The sequence below is a fragment of the Squalius cephalus genome, assembly GCF_949319135.1.
Source record: "Squalius cephalus genome assembly, chromosome: 1".
Classification (NCBI taxonomy): domain Eukaryota; kingdom Metazoa; phylum Chordata; class Actinopteri; order Cypriniformes; family Leuciscidae; genus Squalius; species Squalius cephalus.
The window spans coordinates 36,222,418-36,243,946 of NC_137122.1; the positions used below are offsets into that span (position 1 = coordinate 36,222,418).

Sequence of the window (21,529 nt, forward strand, 5' to 3'; positions counted from 1 at the left end):
ACTTTCTGTACAAAATGATTTAGTAAGGAAATCCTTTGGTAAGGAAACATTGCAGTATTTACACAAGCATGATGGATGATTAGGTCATTACACTGTCATACAAAGGTTTCACATCAGTCAGCAGGCAGTTAGAAAATATCTGAGCAGTTCTGGGCGTTCAGTTGGCACTATCAAATCGGAAATAAAAACATGGGCACTGTGTTGTCAATGCTCTGCTGTTTCAGGCCCAAGTTGGTTTAGTGTAGGTCTTCATTCAGCCCTGGGATGATGGTCACTCCATGCATCTCCACTGGCATCAGACTGAAGCTTAGGCACTCACTTAGTCATGAGACTGTGACTCACAAGGTTCAACAGTCATCGCAACATTTCCGTGGTCTCCTGGGAACATGACCTTGGACTGGATTCAGCTTCATTTGGAATCAAGTTGAAGTCTTACCAAATCTAAATCATACTTTTGTAGGAAAAGCGTATAAAATACAGTGTTGCTCAGTGTTGGCTGCGCTCCGCTGGGTGTTACTAAAGACTGCAGGTTTGGAGGTTCTGTTTGCTGTCGAAATGTGTCCGGTATGTGGAAAGCAAACAAGCACCATCCATCCAGCAAATAAACCCAGACGACATTTTACTGCAAAGTTCACACGGGACAGATACCCGGGGTTCACAGGGTCAAAGATAAAAACATTTCCTGTCCAATGTATGTTGCAATGTTCTCTTGAATAATATTATTCATACTCGTATATAAGTCTGAGCATCAGAGTTCATGTTGGTTCTGAGTTTCATGGGATTTGTAATAATAACTAATAATGCTCAGAAGTCATGTTTAGCATGTCCACACCTGAGGAAAGGAAACAGAATCCACTGTTAGTGCTCATATACAGAGATATACAGATCTCATGCCAGTAGAAAATGGTTCAAGGAATGGTGTAAACAGTGTTGCTCAGCTGCTTTTAAAATAGCAATAGCAATCATCTTTGAGTAATGGTGTAGTGTCATCAAAAGTAAAGGCCGTTTTTAACGGCACATACTGATGAAATAATCAAGTCCGATTAATTCTTTAACAACAACAATCCACGTAAGGGCTGTCACGATTCCTCGATTAAATTTGAGTCCTTGATTTTAAAAAGTCCTCGATTGCAATTTAACAGTGTCGAGTAACCGGAAAAATACCTGAAACTGCATTATTAGATCGTTTTCTAAGGCTGCACGATGTATTAAAACCATACTATAGCATAGTGCTATTGTGAATTCACAAAGGCTGTGATTCAATTAAATAAATATACCCTGCGGGTTTTATATATATATATATATATATATATATATATATATATATATATATATATACACAGTACCAGTCAAAAGTTTGGAAACATTACTATTTTTAATGTTTTTGAAAGAAGTCTCTTATGCTCATCAAGCCTGCAGTTAAAAAAAACAAAAAAACAGTAATATTATGAAATATTATTACAATTTAAAATAATGGTTCTCTTTTTTAATATACTTTAAAATGTAATTTATTTTTGTGATGCAAAGCTGAATTTTCATCAGCAAGTACTCCAGTCTTTGGTGTCTTATGATCCTTCAGAAATCATTCTAATATGATGATTTATGATCAATGTTGGAAACAGTTGTGCTGCTTAATATTTTTTTTATAACCTGAGATACTTTTTCAGGATTATTTGATGAATAAAAAGTTAAAAAGAACTGTATTTATTTAGAATAGACATCTTTTGTAACAATATACACTACCGTTCAAAAGTTTGGGAACAATAACTTTTTTTTTTTAAAGAAATTAGTACTTTAATTCAACAAGGATGCGTTAAATTGATAAAAGGTGATGGTAACGATTTATATTGTTAGAAATGTTTTTATTTTGAATAAATGCTGTTTTTATGAATAAATGCTGTTAACGTTTTACTCATCAATGAATCCTGAAAAAAGTATTCCAAAAAAATATATTAAACAGCACAACTGTTTCCATCATTGATAATAACTGAGTATCAAATCATCATATTAGAATGATTTCTGAAGGATCATAAGACACTAGGGATGGGACGATACACTTAAACTCACGATACGATGCACCTCGATATGCCAGGGTCACGATACGATACGTCACGATACGATATCAAAACAGAAAAAAATATTACTGTATAACAACAACTTATTATGGTGACGTTGAAGGTGGTGGTTCATGTTTGATGTGTTGGATGTGGTGTACGGAATGACAGCATGGCATAGCTTACACACAGTCTTAAGGCCATGCACACTGAGTCCGAAATTCGCATTTGAAATTTTCGCACGTTAAAAAAAAATTCGACCTCACGTTATGTCAATCACGCTTGCACACTGACCTACGAAACTTTCGTCCGTAAAAAAATAATTCGGATTGGGTTCGGTTTTCTGCGTTTTTCGCATCCACAGACAGTGTTTTGAGAGGTTTTTTGAAAATTCAGAGCCACCGTACAAGCGAACGACAAAATCCAGAATGACGTCTGACAAGTTGATACACTTCGTCTCGCAGTACTGTATGAAAAACAAAATGCGGATTACAAAGACACTGAATAAAATATAACCTGTATACAGCTGTTGTCTACCCAGCGCTTCTGTCGGCCGCGCGCGCGTGTGTGTATGTATGTGTGTGTGTGTGTGTGTGTGTGTGTGCGTGTCCGTCCATAGACATACTGCCTGTTCAGGATCGACTGGTTCACGGAAGTTGGTGGTCTTCTTTTTAATATGTGGCTCCAGTATCGCTAGCAAAGCATCAAACTGTTCCACTGACATTCTGAGGTAAATTTTGAATCGCTCGGAATAATTTCGCAACTCCTTGATAAGGAGGTGAAACTCTCCTTCCTCTCGGCGCAATCTCAGGATTGGATGGACCCAATATTTCCTTTCTTTTTTTCTTTTTAAGAAGAAAGAGTGCAACAAATTCATCCTCACTGCTTGATGAATCTTTTTGTATTTTTTGCGTTTTTTTCCGCAAAGGTTTAATAAATACGCATCGGACTCAGTGTGCAAGGTTTCTGTGCGTGACGAATTTTAAGGCTGACGAACACGAAAAAACGCATACGAAAATTTCGGACTCAGTGTGCAATGGCCTTTAGTTTTACCCTGCTTGATCAGCAGATGGTGCTGCCAGCCTGCCACCATAGACTGTATGTCTGCCCCATATAGGCTACATACACACACATATAATACACTAAATTATTTATATACTACGCAAATCATGCAGCAGTGCCATCTATCTTTATTTCGCGAACCATTTTTTTCGACCTCGATGCGTTTCGTCACGTTTTGTATCGCGATATTTCGTCAAACGATATTTCGTCCCATCCCTATAAGACACCAAAGACTGGAGTACTTGCTGATGAAAATTCAGCTTTGCATCACAAAAATAAATTACATTTTAAAATATATTAAAAAAGAGAACCATTATTTTAAATTGTAATAATATTTCATAATGTTTCCAAAAGGTTTTTTTTTTTTTTTTTTTTTTTTTTTTTTAACTGCAGGCTTGATGAGCATAAGAGACTTCTTTCAAAAACATTAAAAATAGTAATGTTTCCAAACTTTTGACTGGTACTGTATGTGTGTGTGCTTTACTTATTTACATGCTTGTAGGTTACATGCATGTCAGAGCGGCTTCGTTCACAGTAAATGCTGCTCCACATCAACTGTTATCATTTACATGCGCATCTCTTTTGTTCGGGTTGCTTGTAACGCAATGTGTGCCATTTCATCAGATTTGTAAGGTAAATTATTTAAAAACCTACGCCAACACAGGAGAATACATCAGTATGTTTCTAAATATGCAAACTGGTCATCGCAATTTCATTTAAATGCTGTCAGACTTGGCAAGCTACGGTTTCAAAGCTGCATCCCAAAACTGGTTGTAAGAGCCTCTGACCTTCACTGTGCTGTCCACAGCTCCAGAGAACAGTCTTCCTCTGGATACAGCGAGCGCCGTCACACTGCCCTGGTGCCGCAGCAGAGTCTGGGTGCAGATCATGTTGTCCATGCTCCACACCTGCACAGGTAAAACAATCAATGCATTAGAGGTTTCACAAATCCCCCCATTTCACATCCCATACCCAAGCCTTGTCCTTACCCTGAGAGAGCGATCATAGGAGGCACTAAACACTTTGGTCTGATCAGGGGTGGAGATGACAGCTAGGGCGTACACTGTGCCCACGTGGCCCGTAAGCGTCCGCACCTGTTCTTTGGACTCAATGTCCCAAACCTAGTTCATATGTGAAGATGTTAAAAATGTCCTGACATTTCCAGGTTGTCCGTGACCATTACTCTCATATGTAAAGCCCTGCAAAGCGTAGACATTAATACTTCTTACATGTATGAGGTTCTCATAGGTGCCACAAACTATATGGTGGTTGGTGACTGCAATGGAGTACACACTGCCTCCAGAGGTCTGGAGCACATGCACACACTCCAGAGAACGGATGTCCCAGATCTGAGGGGAAAGAGCATACAGACCATTTCACAAAAATCCATTTCATTTATTCACTCTAGATAGTATGCAAGTTTTGCATGATATGTTAAAGAACGTGTTCAGATTCATAAAAAATAAATAAATTACTAGTGGAGAACTACACTACTCATAATCCTGTAGAGAGATTCTCCATGGACCAACCAATCAGAGAACTCACTGTTACCAAGAAGACGAGAAGAGTGCCAAAAAAGCTCAGCAGCCACCCACTCAGTGGAGCAGGGGAATAATTGAGTCAGTCTCTCTACACTCTCAATTTAAAACAACTTAAAGACTTAAACTTTGATCACTGTTGTATTCTATAGTAGCGTGTTTGTGTTCATTCTTTCTCTTTGTGAGCATTTGCCTGTAGTCTGCTTCCTGCCTGCTATCTCTGGAGCCATAATTAGACAACTTGAGACAAGCAGCTCGGGTTTATCGGTCTTATCGGTTTTAAAAACAACTCGGAGAGCTGCTCTCGTTTTTACCAGTTAGACGGAACACTAAAGGAATTCATGAGAACAGCTTCCAATCTGAACTTTTTGAGCAATTGGAACAATTTGAGTAATAAAAAGGTGTCTAATTCATTGAATTAATAGAACTAAATTTTTTATATTTATATACAGTACATTCTACTGTACAATAGGTCCCTTTAAGGCAAATCATTTCACTCGGCGGCCATCTCTGAAACGCCACTCGGGCAGCTGTTTCAGTCAAGCAAGTGCCGTTTCTATCTCTCTAAATAGAGAAACATCAAATTCTCCCAAGCTTTTAATTAAATTTCATATTTGAAATCACCAACAAAATCTGACAACTGTCTCATAAATTGTTTCTAAATGGTCAAATCATGACAAAAAAAGGTTGCACAGTAATACTTAATCAAATCGAGATCTGGACTAGTTCCTGTAAATATTAAATTAAGTGTACAGCCCTACTTTTGTTTTTACATCTTTCAGATCTTACGGATTCTGCAAGGATTTCTGTCAAAACTGACCATATAATTAATCAACCTGCATATTGTCCTTTATTATATGGACTGGGCGTTCCTGAAGCAACTGACAGAGCTGTTTTCTATTTAAAGGGATAGTTCACTTTGAAATTAAATTTTGGTATGTTTTAGCTTACCTCAAGGGCATCCAAGATGTAGGTGTCTTTTTTTCTGCAGTAGTTTCAATTTTGATATTTTTAGGTCAAACCGTTCTTATCTGCATAGATATATACACTAGATGTCGCCTTAAAGACATTCGTTCCGATGAACTGCCGTAGACAAGGCGACAACTAGTGTATATATATCTATGCACCAGTCTGCGTACACGTCACACAGCAGGAAGTGCGCGCGCCCTCAGATCACTTGGACGTGGCTGTGTATAAGAGGTAAAAACGATATAAAAACCGCTCGTTTCGTGTCTTAGGCCATCAATGTGTACTTACGATGGGGAATTGTTTAATTTGGACGATGGGGAATTGTTTTAATTTGGACTCTGTGCATGCTCTTTGAGACAGTGACCATAGACCTGCATTATAGGACTGACAGACAAGAATGGTTTGACCTAAAAATATCAAAACTGAAACTACTGCGGAAAAAAAACCACCTACATCTTGGATGCCCTTGAGGTAAGCTAAAACATACCAAAATTTAATTTCAAAGTGAACTATCCCTTTAAACAGTTCAAAGTTTAACACTTCTAACCTTTATGGTTTGATAAGATCCACTGTACAGATGATTCTGAGAAGCAACCAGAGCTCGAACCCAGTGATTCAAGCCAGTCAATTCCTTCTTTAGCTTCAGCTCAGTGCCCACAATATCCCACACCTACAGAGAGAGAGAAAAAAAGATGTTTCAACACTTTAAGAACATCCAGAATTGGCAAAATGGAAAGTCCCAGAGAGATGAGATCATTCTACTGTTAAGCCTCCACCCCCACATTCCTCCCACACATCACCATGGTGATATTAGCACAGCGTGTGCTCTTCAGACAAGCTCTCAGAGCCAAGTGGACCTAATTCTGCTCCACTCGTGCCTCAGTAACCCAAGTCAGTGCTTTTCTCTTCTCTGCTGGAGCACCGATCGTATCTCCACATCACTTTAAGAAAACCGTACACAGCTAACGTGCACATCAGCAAATGGGGCAGAATAAAGCTCAATATTAGCTGCTTGATCGGGCTTGTGTCTGCAGACACGCACATCTTTTCTTCAGCAGGCACCACTGACCTTAATGGCTTTGAGAGAGCCGCTGAAGAGCATGTTGTGAGAGGACACCAGAGTGCACACAGGGTTGTCATGTGCCCGGATAGTGTTCACTTTCTGCAGGGTCTGGATATCCCAAACCTGAGGAAGAGCAAGTGCATATCTGCATTAGATTCACATGGACCGTGTCATGAACAGGGATGTGCCAGACTAGTCGATTAAACGATACTGCTGCTGCTAGTCGACTTGGAAATACTAGTCGTTTACTTTTTTTTTTGCACATTTAATGTTTTGCTTTATATTTTTTATACACATATAATTAAATTACTGTCATGTTAATGTTACATTTTAAAATTAACATTTTAAAAAGTGTATCTCTGGAGCAGAAAACAGATTTTCTTTTCTCTCTGAGACTTGCAGCGGGTTCAGAGAAATGCCCACTCGAAAGCTGAACAAAGTGAAGGGAGTATTTTGAAAGCCTACACAAAACTTCTCCGTTTTCTTCTATGCTGCTTGCTACTGCCGGGTATGAGAGACAAAACAGTATGAAATTTTATATCGGAATAAAGGAGAAACATTATGAATGAAAGTTACTTGACACTTGAACAGTTGCTATATCAACACCCTAACGAAGAGAATACGCTTAAATAATTTATAGTTGTCAGCACAAATCAAGCTTTTCATGCGTTTTTGCCTAAAATTTGTTAAAATAGTCCAAGTGACTACAGTGGCTCAACCTTAAGTTTATCAAGTGACGAGAATACTTTTTGTGCGCAAAACCCCCAAAAATAACGACTTTATTCAACCATCTCTTCTCTTCCATGTTATTCTCCTAAGCTGTTGACGTAGTGTAACAGTGCAGCGCTTCTGGGTTGTATGTCAGAATGTAGGCTCACTATTGGCCGACGCTGGTAATGTGTGCGACGCGTGTGATTCTGGCCAATAGTGAGCCTACGCTCTGACGTTCAACCCAGAAGCACTGCGCTGTTACACTACGTGAACTCACGTCAGAGGCCCACACAGAAGAAAATGAATAGTTGAATAAAGTCATTATTTTTGCGCATAAAAAGTATTCTCGTCGCTTGATAAACTTAAGGTTGAGCCACTGTAGTCACTTGGACTATTTTAACAATGTCTTTACTAACTTTTATGGGCTGGCAGATGCAATTACCTAGCAGCCTATGAAGGAGTGAGACAGCTCTCAGATTTAATCAAAAATATCTTAATTTGTGTTTCGAAGATAAACGAAAGTCTTACGGGGTTGGAACAACATGAGGGTGAGTAACTGACAGAATTTTCCATTTTTGGGTGAACTAACCCTTTAACGTTTAAACTGAAATTTTGAAACAGACTAGTCGACTAGTCTAATCCCCAACCCTTTAATGAAATTAGTCGTTGCGCACATCCCTAGTCATGAACAGGCCTGATATGAAATGAAATATGCATTTCAGGAACACTCACAATGATCGTGCAATCAGCTGAGCCACTGTACAGCTTGTTCCTGCAGCAGAAATGAGAAAAGAATATATAAGATCTCCTGTCCACTAAAAGCCAACATGAAACATTGGCAAAAATGGTCAATTTTTATTACTAGTTGTAACATTTAATACACTACACTGACTGGCAAGGAAAAGTCGTTTCAGATTTCGATGAAAGATTATGAAAAATCTAAAAGTATTCTTCCAAATCCTCAAAATACTTACCCCTGAATGCACAATGCCAACACTATGCCATCATGGCCCTCTAGGGTCTTCTGGCACTTGTATGTGGTGCATGTGTCCCAAACCTATGTTGAGCACAGAAGTACAGAAGATTTATCTGGTTGAAGAGGGATCCTCAGAAACCAAAGGGACAGCTTGCTGATGGCAGGTGGAATTACCTTGATGGACTTATCTGATGACCCACTAAAGAGAAGATCACCGGTAGAATACACACACAGACACCACACCGGACCCTGGTGGCCTACAAATGTACCCTTGCATTTGAAGATCTGCTGCGGGTCATAGGCTGCAAAACATTTCATACAGTCAGATGATGACATATTTCATTATATTCACAGAAATTAGGAGTATAAATGAGAACGAGACACTCACAGCCCAGTATACCCATATTGAGCCTGGCATTGATGTGGGAAAGTTCATCCTGCAAAAAGAAGGGATGAGTTAGAAAGCTCTTAATACTGTTAAAACCAGTATAAAAAAATATTTGGTAAAACCAGAGCGAAAATAGACCAACATTCAGCATGGAAGCATCTCGTCGGAACTCCATCAGATCTTCACTGAGCTTGCTCTGATTCTCATCCAGCACATCTGCCACATTAGCACAAGAAAACAACAACAATTTGACCACTTTTGGCTTAAAACCAGTTAAGAGGTTAAGAATTAGCTTTGTTTCCTCACCGAACTTGAGCTCCAAGTTCTTCTCCAGCTGGTCTAGTTTCTCCGAGAGTTTGCCCAGCATGGAGCGCAGGAACGAGATGTCCTGGTCCTTCTGCGCCAGTGTCACCTGCATCTCATGGAATCTGTCATCCGTCTGCTGGAGAAACTCCTTCAGCCCCTCGAACTTACACACCTCCAGGTGCGTCTCATATGTATCCTGATTCCCAATAAAGGTGCAACTGGAGAAAAGTCGGCAGTGGTAAATTCAATGTTGTTTAATTTCCTTGTTATGTGTAACATCATCTATGGAACTGAAGGAAAGAATGTTAGCCTTTTCAAACTTCCATACCCATATTTAGAATGAGGGCACTTGATGTGTTCACACTCTTTCAGATGGGCTTCCAGGTTCATGGTGAGCAGTGGAGGGCAGTTGGGGTTGTTGGGACAGCGAACAGGTCTGTAGTCACAGCTTACTTCATGATCTCTGCCACACACACACACAATACAGCGTAATTAAAACCCCTTTGCATAACTATTAGGGTGGTCCTTATTTTTAAAGTATCCAATTGTCATGCTCTTAACCCTTCAAATTGTTCCTTTATATAAGAAAATAGAACATGCCAATTTTTATGGCAGTAACATAATAATTACTGGTAGCTCAATAGCTTTAAACTTTCTGAGATTTTGATGATTTTCATAAAAGCAGATCATTTGATTTGGTATTGTACCTGGCTAGTAAAATTCCAAAAAAATCTCCATAAAAGCATCTAATGCACCATATATTCCTAAATATGTATTTTAGATACATATCTCAGTTTACTTATTGTAGAAACTAAATCCAAATTAATCCATCCATGACCCGGTTTAGCAGATTTACCTTTCCTGGTGGAATCAATACATATTTCTATTGATGATCACCTTGGTTATTGTTTTGGTTTAGAGCACATTTTTTGGTTTAAAAAATTACAATACGTTCCTTGAAATTGACCCGGAACTTTGGTCTAATCAAGCAGATTATCAGGAGGCACAGGCAACCATACAATGAAAGTAGTCAATGATCACGCCGAGAGAGGAGTGGCTCTGATTCAAGAATACAATGGCTATCTCACACACTCTGAAGAACAATTGCAGTTTCTCCTTCATGTGGTGGAAGATCACCGACGGATCTATCCAGACTGCAAAAAGTCAACACTGGCTGCTGAGCATCAGAAATGAGGGATTGTTGAAAACTTTGTGCTTTTTTGAGATTGTTGTCATTGTTGTTACGACAATGTTGCTCTGATTTCAATAAAATCAGTCCCTCCAGGATTTCACGATTTTTTTGTGTGATTTTTGCGATCAAAATGACTGATTTTGTGGTGGTAATTTCCAGAAATTTGCGAAAAAAATTTGCGATTTTTATATTTTATAATTAGGACATCACATTTACCATAAAAGTATTATGTCAGATGCACAATAGTCATACATGACATAAATCACAAACAAAATGCATAAAGCTTGTTTATTTTGGTCTAATCAAATTCTCATCAAATTAACTTTTAAAACAACCTATGGGCACAACCAGGAACATCCAAGAAATGATTTAAATAATCAAGTAAACACTCAGTAATGAAATAAGAACACAGGAACAAATAACAAAAAGAAACAAAACAGGACAAATAAATACAAGGATACAGTTACAAACAGTGGATAATTTAGTTTTTTTTTTTTAATTGTGCTGTAGCTATTGTTGTTGCTTGATTAACATTAACAACACTGACAACAGCAGGTAAATTAGGTTACTGTCACTTTAAGACCTACTGCAGTAATGACAAACGTCCCAATCAGTTATTACAGATAGTTTTACGTAAATACTCGCCAAGATGAATATTTTTTAAGTAATTGTTGCTATGTGTATTTGTTCAAGCGCTATAAAGAGAATTTACGCTGACAGGCGGTGACACGCAGTCAGACACACACACACACGCACACACACACACACACACACACTGCAGTCAGGCAGTCACTCGGTCAACACAAAACAATTTACCCCCACTCTCGTGCATGCTCTCGTGCAATATATCAGGATATTGCTTAGCCCGCTCCTTGGCGCTTATGTGAGAGGGCAGGTGAGAAATTTTCTTTCGCCATGTTTCTGACAGACCGCTCACAGACATAACGTTGCGTGCGCAACATCTGTATCCACGTAAAATGCATTGAAACTTTAATTAAACTAGAGATTTTTCAATTGGGTGATTATAATTTAATGTTTTGTGAGGTCTTTTTCATTTTTGTGATTATTTTGCGGTTAAATTAGGAATTATGCAGGATCGCAAAAAAATGCGACAATTTGTTGATTTTGCGTTGTATTCAGCGATCACGGAATCGCGAAAAACTGGAGGGACTGTAAAATGTAGTTCATTTGCAGCAACTTTTAATATTACTTGCATATCACAATAACGCCACACAGCTTAACATAGGCAATCTTCCACATGATTGAGCTACCTCTAAATATCATTTTTTTTGTCACCATTTTTGCATATTTCTAATTTTGAAGTTAAAAGGAACAGTTTAAGAGGTTAAGACACTAACATTTTGCCAAAAAAAAAAAAAAATGGACTTGATAAGGACCACCCAAGTAACTATGTCACAAAAACAGAAATCAAAAGCTGACATTGTGAAAAGAAATGAACATGCATACTCACTTCCTGGTGCTGAGCTTTATGGTGAAAGGACAGCCAAGTGGGTCAACCTCAAAGGCACCGGGCTTGCCTGAGGCAGCTGGCCGACAGCCGTACTTGCAGTGGATGAAAAGCTCACCAATTTGCTCAGCCACCGCTATGTTATTCACTACCACTGTTAGCTTGGAGTTGTCCACAGGGCATTTATCTGTGGAACCACAAGGTTATTGGCAAAACAAAATAGTTACCCTATGTTGAATACATAGAGTGTGAAATGACAGCATAGAAAGGAAATGAAACAGGAACAGAGCTAGAGACCTGCACTCGTAACTTAAGGCCACTCCTGCTAATGGCAAGCAAATTTAGAAATTGTACATAAATATCCAGATAATTTTCAGAAAGAATTTAGACCCCTTATTTTTTCACATTTTATCTTGCAGCCCTATGCTAAAATGCTCTAAAAAAAAATGTTAACATCAATCTGCACTCCATGCTTGATTAATGGCAAAGCATAACCAGATTTATGATAACTTTGCAAATGTATTAAAAACAAAATAAAACCTGAAATATTTCAAATTTATATTTTTGTCTCTGTGACCATAATTTTCATGATAATGATATTAAATCACAATATATATATAGAAATCTAAAAGAGCAAAACAACGTAACGCTATCAGTCAAATTCATCTTTAACTTTGTTTATTTTGTGTTTTCTCTCTTTTGGCAATGAATCACATCAATGAATGAATCATATTACGACACTCCTAGTTACGCCTTTTGTTTGAATCGCTCACATCAGCGCTCCTCTTCTCCTCAACTATTGTTCATTCAACTGATGTTAAGTTTCCTAATAAAGGTACTAGCCAACTGTAATTTTTAATTGTGGAAATTGTGTTGAGCCCTCTCTGTACTAACAGTCATCATGAGAAAGGTGAAAGCAAGACAAATGCGTAGAATAAAAATGCTATGCTTACCTGAGGTCAAGGCACATCGCCTGCAGAATGTGTGCTGAGGAGGAAGAGGAAGACAATGAGAGTGAATAAGAGCTGAATTTGACTTTTTCATCTACTCAGCTATTTTAAGTGTAATTCATCTCTCAGCAGACACTTGTATTTTGGTGTTCAACAGCCTGACAGTGCCGTAGGAAACGGGTCAATGAGGCGTGCTGTTCACGGCCCAAACAGGAAATCAATACATGGCCTGAAACCAGATCATGAACGACAGCCCTATCCTGAGGGAGAGGTGAGGGGACGGCTGGCTGACTCACTCCGCAGGTCGTGATGACGGGGTCCTTGAACACGCTGCAGCACAGCTGGCAACAAAGCTTAACTGAGGGCTGCTCTGCAAACACCTGCGGCTCCTGGGTAAGAAAAGAGAGCAAGGGCGAGAGAGAGAGAAAGTCAATCTCCTGCTGGGCAAAGGTGCATGTCTGTCAGCCTTTCGCGTCACCACGCTAGATCAACATGTGAAAAGGAAACAGAAGATTGCTGACACTCACTGTGTCTTCCTCTTCCTCGTGCAGGGAAAAGGTGGAGCGCAATGACATGTTGGACTCGGAGTGCAGGGAGCGAATCGAGATGGCAGAGTCTGAGCGACGAGGGGTACTGATGGGCGGCTGCAGGGACAGAGTCAGTTTATTTGTTTTTTTGTTTTAAGTTTTTTGAATGACATCTGAAAGGTATTCCAGAAAGCAGATTATGTGACACATCCGGGTAAGTGTACAGATAAGTAAAAAGATTACCGTAACTTCCAAAAACTGAGGTGACTTACAGGGTATACAAGTAGCCAAAGCAACTTATTCTCTGAACATAACCTCCTCCGGAGAAGTATTACATATATATATATATATATATACATGCCCTATTGATGAGGCTTCAGTGGTCGTGACAGATATTTGCACAATATTATAGTTATATTTTTTCTAAAATTATAAAGCACTATTATAACAAAGCAATGATTATTTTATTTTTTAATCTATTTATTTTATTGTCATCTCACACATCATGGATCTGCATTCAACAGGTTCTTTTTTTTATTTCTATAATAAGAAACGGACATCTCATCTCACAAAAAAAGTAGAAGCAAAATGGCTAAACATAAAAAAAAACTGTATACAACCATATTATCTGTGCAAGCAAAGACTGTTTTTTTAGTTCAAGCAATCCTTTTTTTAATATATGTATTTAAATTTCTTATTTTAATATTTAGCAAAAAACAAAATTCTAATATATAATTTTAATATTTAGCAACAATCAATTTAATTTGTGTTCGCATTAATAAAAAACTGATTAAATGTTATAAGATAAAAATAATTGCACAACAATTGCAATTGCAGGTGGCAATATGCACTAATAATGTAAATTGCTATTAAACGAAAAAAGTAGTAAGGCGTGAATCCCCTTAGCATCCGTTCCCAAGGTGACTCATGGATTCGGTGCACTGTTGAGAAAGTCTTTCGCTGTGTCCAAAAATCGAATACTTCCCTACTGTATCATATGCGAAAAACAGTACGGCAAAAGAATAATATGTATGAATACATAGTATTAGTAGGTGAAGTCACCGGATGACCTACTACTTGCCGTGATTCTGAAGAATGCCTTTGATAGACACTCTACTCAGGATTTATGAATGGAAGAGAAGCGCTGATGCTGAACTGATGCTGGTAGGTCAAGTGACCGTAACAACATGCTGAATGTAGTACATCCGAATTGCATTCATATTACCCATATTCATACTATATAGAAGAACATACCTTTTTAAAGGTTTTAAAGGTCCACTCTTAAATACGAGTGGGAAGCTCGGGATTTTCACTAAGCCCTGATCTTTACGAGTGAGAAACATGGTGGAATACCACAATACTTAAAGGTATTTAGCTGTGATATTGTCAGGCTTTTCTAATTACAACGAAGTAAGCTAATTGCCAGCACAAAATATGATAGCATTATAATATGTAACGATAAAGTTTACAGTGGTTTCATAAATTAATTTAAAACATAAAAAAGCAAAACACACCTGATGCACATTTCTTTGTTCTTCATTTTCTAGAAGTAGAGTTTAAGAACCTTGCTGTATTTTTGTGTAATTAATTGAGACAAAGTACACAGCCATCTTACTCCGACAAAAGTGATTTGAACTCACCTGCTGTCATAAACACGACTTCTTATCTCGTAAATATGAACTTCCCAGGAGGACTTGATCGCACCATACATTCTAATTCAAATGTAGTACCTGCTCCATACGCGATTTCGGACGCAGCGTTTGTGTTTTCCCCATGAACATGCTCTGAGTTTACGGAACTTACTCATGGTTGCATTTTTGGAACCGATAATCGCAAGAAAGGTTTGGGTTAATCAACCGGGAGTTATGTGACATTAAGTTGACCCTGCTTTCTGGAATAAACAAAAAGCAAAATATCAAAATTCCACTCTACAAAGAAAGATGTGTTACCAAAATCATCAGTAGTAAAACATTTTTTGTACAACAAACTGGATATGGTCCTTAACTAAAAAAATTAGATTTAACTACTTCCCGCTACTCATAAATAGGCGAGCTTTCCTGTGAATGTGCAAAACGATTGAAAGGAGGAGAGCACCTCAATGTCTTCTGATTCACTTACATTTGGTAGAAAAACAACACTGTGGTGTCTGGGAAAAACTAAACAATATACATAGCCACTCATAAACAGTCTAAAAATAATCAGAAAATAAATGCCCAAACAGTAATTCAGCTAACCCAAAAGCCCACTGTGACGCACGTCAGCAATGACAAAATTGAGAGGGTTTTGATTTCCATTCCTCAATATGTAAATGTGATTGGCTGTTTTGAAAAGAGATGGCGTCGTGATTACCATGCCATCATCGTCGTCACGAGGCGAGTAGGTCAGAGTGCTGGAGGTTGAAGGGGTTCTGCGATGCTGTTTGTAATTGGTTTCCGCTGAAAAGAAAGCGCACAGTTACAAGCGACTGACTGAACCTTGTTGCTAGGCAAATGCTCACATGGATTTCTGTCCAATCAATGCTGATCTAGGTCATTTTTAACACCGGTAATTACTTTCATAGTGGTTTGAGGTACGACACTCAAAATGTAAATGTAAGTCAACTTGATAATCTTTATTTTATTTTTTTTAGGAATTTTAAAACAGCTGTACCATACATCATTTTTTAAATATTTTGTTTCCCTGAGGACCACTTAAAATGTTTGCCTTCTTTTTTTTTTTGCACTATTTTTGTTTTTAAATGCCTTTAATCTGACTCCAAGTAGTCCAAAAGATAATGCTGACCTTTTGCTACTTGAGGGACTGCTGGAAACGTGGATCCAAAACTAGCTTCCATTTTGGTCTGCATAGAAAGATTATGAAAGAAGAAATCAATGAGATTTTTTACCACTTGAAGTCTTCACATAACTCAATAAACGCAAGTACAGATCACACTCTTACCCGTTTGCTGATATCAGGTGAGGGTACAGTGATAGTGGCACCTGCCACAGATCCTTCTGAGAATTGATCGAAGCGTGACGGTTTACTACAGCTCATAATACAGCAAAGCCCTGTGGAAAAGATCTGCTGCAGCCTGTAGATGAAAGGGAAAAATATCATATTATTACATATAATATAATTATGTTATGAAACAAGATATTATGGTACATAGGCATGTCTGTGATATGCTATACTACTTCTGATACTATTGGAAACAGCACTGTGCTCATTTTTGCTATTTAGGCCTAGATACTACATGGAATACCTATTTTATGTATAAAAAAAAATCAACCCACAGGATCATTTAAAATAAACTAGTAGTAAAATGTGATTAAAGTGGTGAAAAACGTTTAAGAAATGGTGACCTGGTAGAGAACCTAAGATATACATCTTACAATATATTATTTTGACATTATTTTAAAATTCAAGTATTCATAGACACTTTTCCGTCAACTACCGATTCTCGAAACTGTGATGTTCACTCTTGTTATTATATGTGTGTGAAAATACATACATATATATATATATATATATCAAGCTGTGAAGACAATCACACATTTCCAGACAACACAGCGTTTCATCTGTCAAAATAAACAATGACGGAGGCTGTATGTCAGCAGAACAGAAATGACAACTGGCACAACATTAATGCTTCAGTTTTCTTTATGTCAAAAAATGGTGAGATTCAGAATGGTGCGATCACAAAAAATGCTGTTAAACTAGACAGCTAACGTTAACTATGTTTTGATTCACAGCCAAGATTTTGTTAGCGGGTGATTGCGAAAAATGGGACAATGTCTTTTAAGCATCGGATTAAACGGTAATAAAACACATAATATGCTTATTACACTATATTAACAACAGCAAACATGTTAAAAGACAAGCCAGCACGTACGTTTGATGATGTACTAGTGATCCGCATGCCTAAAGTGAGCTGGCTAGCTGTGTTGGCTAGCTGACGAAGTTGTTTTTTCGACCAGCTTTAATAAAACATCGGATTTAGCTTTACGAAATGTAGTTAGATAGACCTCTAGCTCTGCTATAGAAAAGACAAGCTGACAAGATACATATCGCATGTCTATTTAGACAAACAATGTAGGTTCTCACCATTGATGCTAAATCAAAGTCTGCAGATGGTCCAATTTTAATCTTTCTCTCACACGCCCAGGCTCACACACCAAGGGATTGTGGGAAATGTATTGCGGAAGAGCAAATACGCTTCATTGTCGGGAATTGACACAACAACAAGTTCCTGGAATATTCAAGAAGACGATCAGAACAATACGGTTGAATCATTATTTTTAATGGGTATTTTCCAAGTCACTTTAAGAGTTTAACGTCAACCATTTACTATAGTTTCATAATGATTCATCTTAGTGAGTCGAATCTTTTGAAATCTGCAGGGTGCACCGCATTGAGTTATGTACTTGATTTGCCCAACTGATTCAACGCCGAGTCGTTCAGCAAGTCTTATTTAAGTCTTTTGTCTGCATGTCTTGAAGACAATATTACCAAAGAAATCACACGCTTCAAAAGGTAGAGACTTCAATGGGGAACAAATAAACATGGAAGTGAACGAGAACGATTTGTTCACATGAAAGATTTGTTCAAAACACCGATTCGTTCACTTAAAAGATTCATTCATGAAGCAACACTAGTTCCCATTCGACGACATGCACGTAACGTTACACACTTTGTTAGTAGATATTTTTGTTATGATAGAAAGGTATATATAATTCCGTTTTTGTACAACTACCTGTAGTCTAAAGTCTAGTATTCTGCATCTACATTTTTGTTTACATTACTATTCTGGATCTACCATATTGAGTCAATTAGTTAAACGGAAGGGGGCGCTGTTTGCTCAGACCCTGAGTCTGGACATGAATTCAACTCCTCTGTAATTCACATTTCACTCAGCAGATCAGTAGAGTCTGGCAGCAGAAATGGTTCTATCACTATAATTTAGACAATAATACTCTTGTGTCTACAGATGTTCCTTAAATTCTGCCATGTAGTTTTTGTCAATAACAGATATTTTAGTGAAATATTTAGGAAATTTGTAGTGTAGTATTTTGTGAATATGTAATGCATGTGAAAATATTATAATACCTATAATTGTGCCCATTTAAATATATAAAATCACAATATACAATGATGCGTTGTGCACTTGTGAGGGTGTATGATTTGACCTGCATTCACCTGGCTGGAGATGCTCAGTTATGCTGTTCTCAGAGTCACAGGTAAACCACTTAAGGCCAAAATAAATGCAGAAATGTTGTGAATATAGAATGTCTTAGGCTGCTACTCTCCATTAGAGTAGCTTACCCCCCCCCCCCCCCCCCCCCCCCAATTTGCTCTTTGTGATAAAGCACTAATGGCAGAGTTTCTCATGGACACCCATCAATTTAGGACACATGGGATATGTCTTTATCTCCAGAATGTGGTCCCAGGCTATTAAATAGTATCTGTGTAAATTCTCTCTGATGAAGCATTACAGCCTCTATGAACGGCTGTCCTACCTGGCACTTAAGATACTCTTTGCACTGTTAAGCCAAAGAATAGCCAGCGGACCCATCAAAAGCTTGACCCCATCGGCAGTGCAGGAAGTTCTTCATTCAGGATCCATTAAGCGTATTCAGAGCAGAGCTCCATTCTTCCCATATGCTTGTGCAATAAATGATGGATGCAATAAAAATAGGATGTGCTAAAGTTAGATGGCCGAAGGGAGAACAGGCCAGTGGCTATTAGTCAGTTTCTGCTTGTGAAACACAAATATCTAAAGAATACACCCTGAATGTAAAATGCAAATTCAAACGGGTTAATGCATGGTGTTAAATACAGCAAGGTTATGATACTGATAACATTTACTGAATACACTTTGAAAGCAGTCTCTTTGGGGGTAGTAGAAAATACTAGACTACACACAAATCACTTCAGTTTGGTCATGACATGAATGATAATGAGTTTGGTAATCTAGTACTGTGGTCTGATACAGATTTTATGATGGAGGTTTGCTGTCAGACTATTTTTGTGTGTACAATCTGGTTCACCATTAACTAATCAAGCATATATTTTGCACATACTTTGAATTACGTTTATCTCACATCTTGTGGTTCGCTTTGTTTAGTGACAGCAACTTCCTCTCCATCTTTGCATTACCTGGTCTTGTGTTAAATTATTATTGTTTAGTTTTGTCTGTCATTCATTGCATGGTGACGGTGGTCCCACAAAAGTAGGCTCATCTGATCCGCTGCTTCTGCTGTCCCACGGGCATCTCCTCATCTTACACCTCGTGATGTTGCTCTTGGGTGTGATACCACAGGAGACTGACATGAGTGCTGCTCTGAGATGAGCAGATGACAGATGCCCTTGTATCAGCCAACAGGCAAACATTTAAATCTCCCTATGTGAGCAGTTTACAGCCGTAACATCTTTGATGGAATTCTATTGTCAGTGCTGTCAGGTTTATGTCAGATAGCAATATTCGTGACATAATTAATACAAGCCTTGAATTTGTTCTGTTTCTGTTCTTTATGAATGAACGGTATTATACGACAAATACACTCGTTTGACCGTCTAGCACTTAAAAAATAAAAAAGCATGTACAGTATGTGTCTTGTGGAAAAACATTGTTTTGGATATGCGTTGACTCTGCTGCTCTGTGCGGATGAATGTGGTTCAAGGCACCGGTGTACAAATGGAAGCACATCTTATCAGAGCAACTAAATTACTTTTTTGGTGTTTTTTTGTTGATTTCCCAGAGGTTTGCCGTTTTTAATGATCCATGGTCAGTTTTTCTCGTTCGTTGTGACAACAAAATTTCAGCTTCAAGGTTCCTGCTACTTTTTTCTATGTACCAGGCCCGGCTCCAGCTTTGGGCCAAGTGACATTTTATAACAAAAGGAAGAGGTCTTTAAAGGGACTCTGTGTATAAACACACAGGGCTCAACGCTAAGGAGTTTACTGGTTGCTTGCCCTGCCAAAATTTTCACTGGCCCCACCACAAAAATACATATAGTATTTTAATAAATAATGTTAAATAAAGACAGTAAACAGTCAGTAATAAAATAAGAACTTATGAACAAATTACAAGCAATAGCATTAATAAATACAATAGAATAAAGACACAAATGAAATAAACATATTTCAGGTAAGTCCAACAGTATTCAGGAACAAAATATAGCCTACTGTATAAATTAACCTATATTAATCCTTGTTAAAGCTAAAGAAGTTATTCAGTCAAGAGAAGATTTAAGCAGAGTTTTTTTGTTTGTTTTTTTGCTCTTGTTCTTTAATTAATGACAAGACAACAGCAGGTATATTAAGCTACTGTCACTTTAAAGGAGACATATCATGCTTTTAAATCGTTCCTTTTTACATATAAATCATACATTTGTAGTCTATATAAAGCGGAACTGCAATGCTTGGGTCTGAATTCCTCATTATTATAGCTCCACAGGCCCCTTTTCTACCCCTTTTCTGATGTGCGTCTGAGAGCAACTCGTTTTGGTGCGGTCTCTTTAAATACAATTGAGACACTTCATACCCCGCCCCCTCTCCAGTTTGCAGAGGTGACACTCGGTTCAACTCCACCCCGTTCGGCCATTTTTGTAGTTTGATAGCAGAGATACGATTATCTAGCGGCACAGAAACTTTTTATTTACACGTTATTAACAAAATGTCAACAACGGAAGACTTGTCCAGCCAGCCTTACATGTTCGAGCCAGAGTCGGAGCCGGAGCGAGATGAAAATGAAGACGACGAACCTGCAGAACAACGTCTTCATATGGATGTATCGCAATGGTGTGTTACTGTATTTACGCATGAAACTTTGGTCTTCCGACCTTTTACCACCGTGTCGATTTATTTTGATTAATATGTGCGAGGGAGAGAGAGAAAGACAGCGTCTAGTTTGGAGACGGTGTCTTGTTTACATTTTCGCCTGGCTCCGAAGAGAGAGAGAGAGTGCGTGCGCGCGACCGGGTCTCTCTCTCTCTGCTCGTTCTTTCAGTTAAACATGCGCCCTGTCACAAGCGTGGCAGTTCATCTACATTAGACGGTGTAATGAAGCGTGTGGGTTACTACATCTAACAACCGAACATTTTAACTTACCCTCTCGTAACTTCTGCATCTTTTAGCTTGGACTAATAAATTGCAGCGAGAAATAAAAATGGCGGATTGCTCGAAGTGTTGGGCTGGAAGTCAATGTCCTTATTTGGCAGTTCCGCTGCAAATACTGTGACGTAATAGTTCACAAAACGTCATAGATAACAGAAAAATCGGAACAGGTTGAAAAATAAGGCCAAAACAGAATATAAAGATATCAACGAAGCACCTGAAGAGAATAAT

General features: G+C 38.2%; 1 protein-coding gene across 4 annotated transcripts; it reads right to left on the reverse strand.

Annotated features, from left to right (window-relative positions):
- Positions 1-755: 755 nt before the first annotated feature.
- Positions 756-17,383, reverse strand: traf7 (TNF receptor-associated factor 7). 4 transcript variants are annotated; one of them, XM_079888645.1, is made up of 21 exons: positions 17,288-17,383; positions 16,142-16,274; positions 15,986-16,043; positions 15,554-15,639; positions 13,205-13,321; positions 12,974-13,066; positions 12,681-12,714; positions 11,731-11,914; positions 9,396-9,530; positions 9,068-9,285; positions 8,904-8,977; positions 8,762-8,810; positions 8,548-8,675; positions 8,372-8,454; positions 8,130-8,169; positions 6,693-6,809; positions 6,171-6,293; positions 4,346-4,465; positions 4,106-4,237; positions 3,905-4,024; positions 756-832 (listed from the first exon to the last, which is right to left on the reverse strand). In XM_079888645.1, exons 2-21 carry the CDS (start codon positions 16,235-16,237, stop codon positions 818-820), a joined length of 2,022 nt encoding a protein of 673 aa, XP_079744771.1. In that variant the 5' UTR covers positions 16,238-16,274; positions 17,288-17,383; the 3' UTR covers positions 756-817. The 4 variants fall into 4 exon arrangements, with proteins under 4 accessions (XP_079744771.1, XP_079744772.1, XP_079744769.1 ...); XM_079888646.1 differs by having other exon boundaries at positions 17,076-17,333; XM_079888643.1 differs by having other exon boundaries at positions 8,762-8,977.
- Between the last annotated feature and the right edge of the window lie 4,146 nt (positions 17,384-21,529).

What these genes read in the sequence shown, in the direction of transcription:
- traf7 (XM_079888643.1), bottom strand. Translation starts at nt 16,237, where the DNA reads ATGAGCTGTAGTAAACCGTCACGCTTCGATCAATTCTCAGAAGGATCT. An exon ending in AGTCCCTCAAGTAGCAAAAG is followed by an intron (nt 15,640 to 15,985) that starts GTCAGCATTATC and finishes CTTTCTTTTCAG; the next exon opens with CGGAAACCAATTACAAACAG. An exon ending in CAATATGGGTATACTGGGCT is followed by an intron (nt 8,676 to 8,761) that starts GTGAGTGTCTCG and finishes AATGTTTTGCAG; the next exon opens with CCTATGACCCGCAGCAGATC.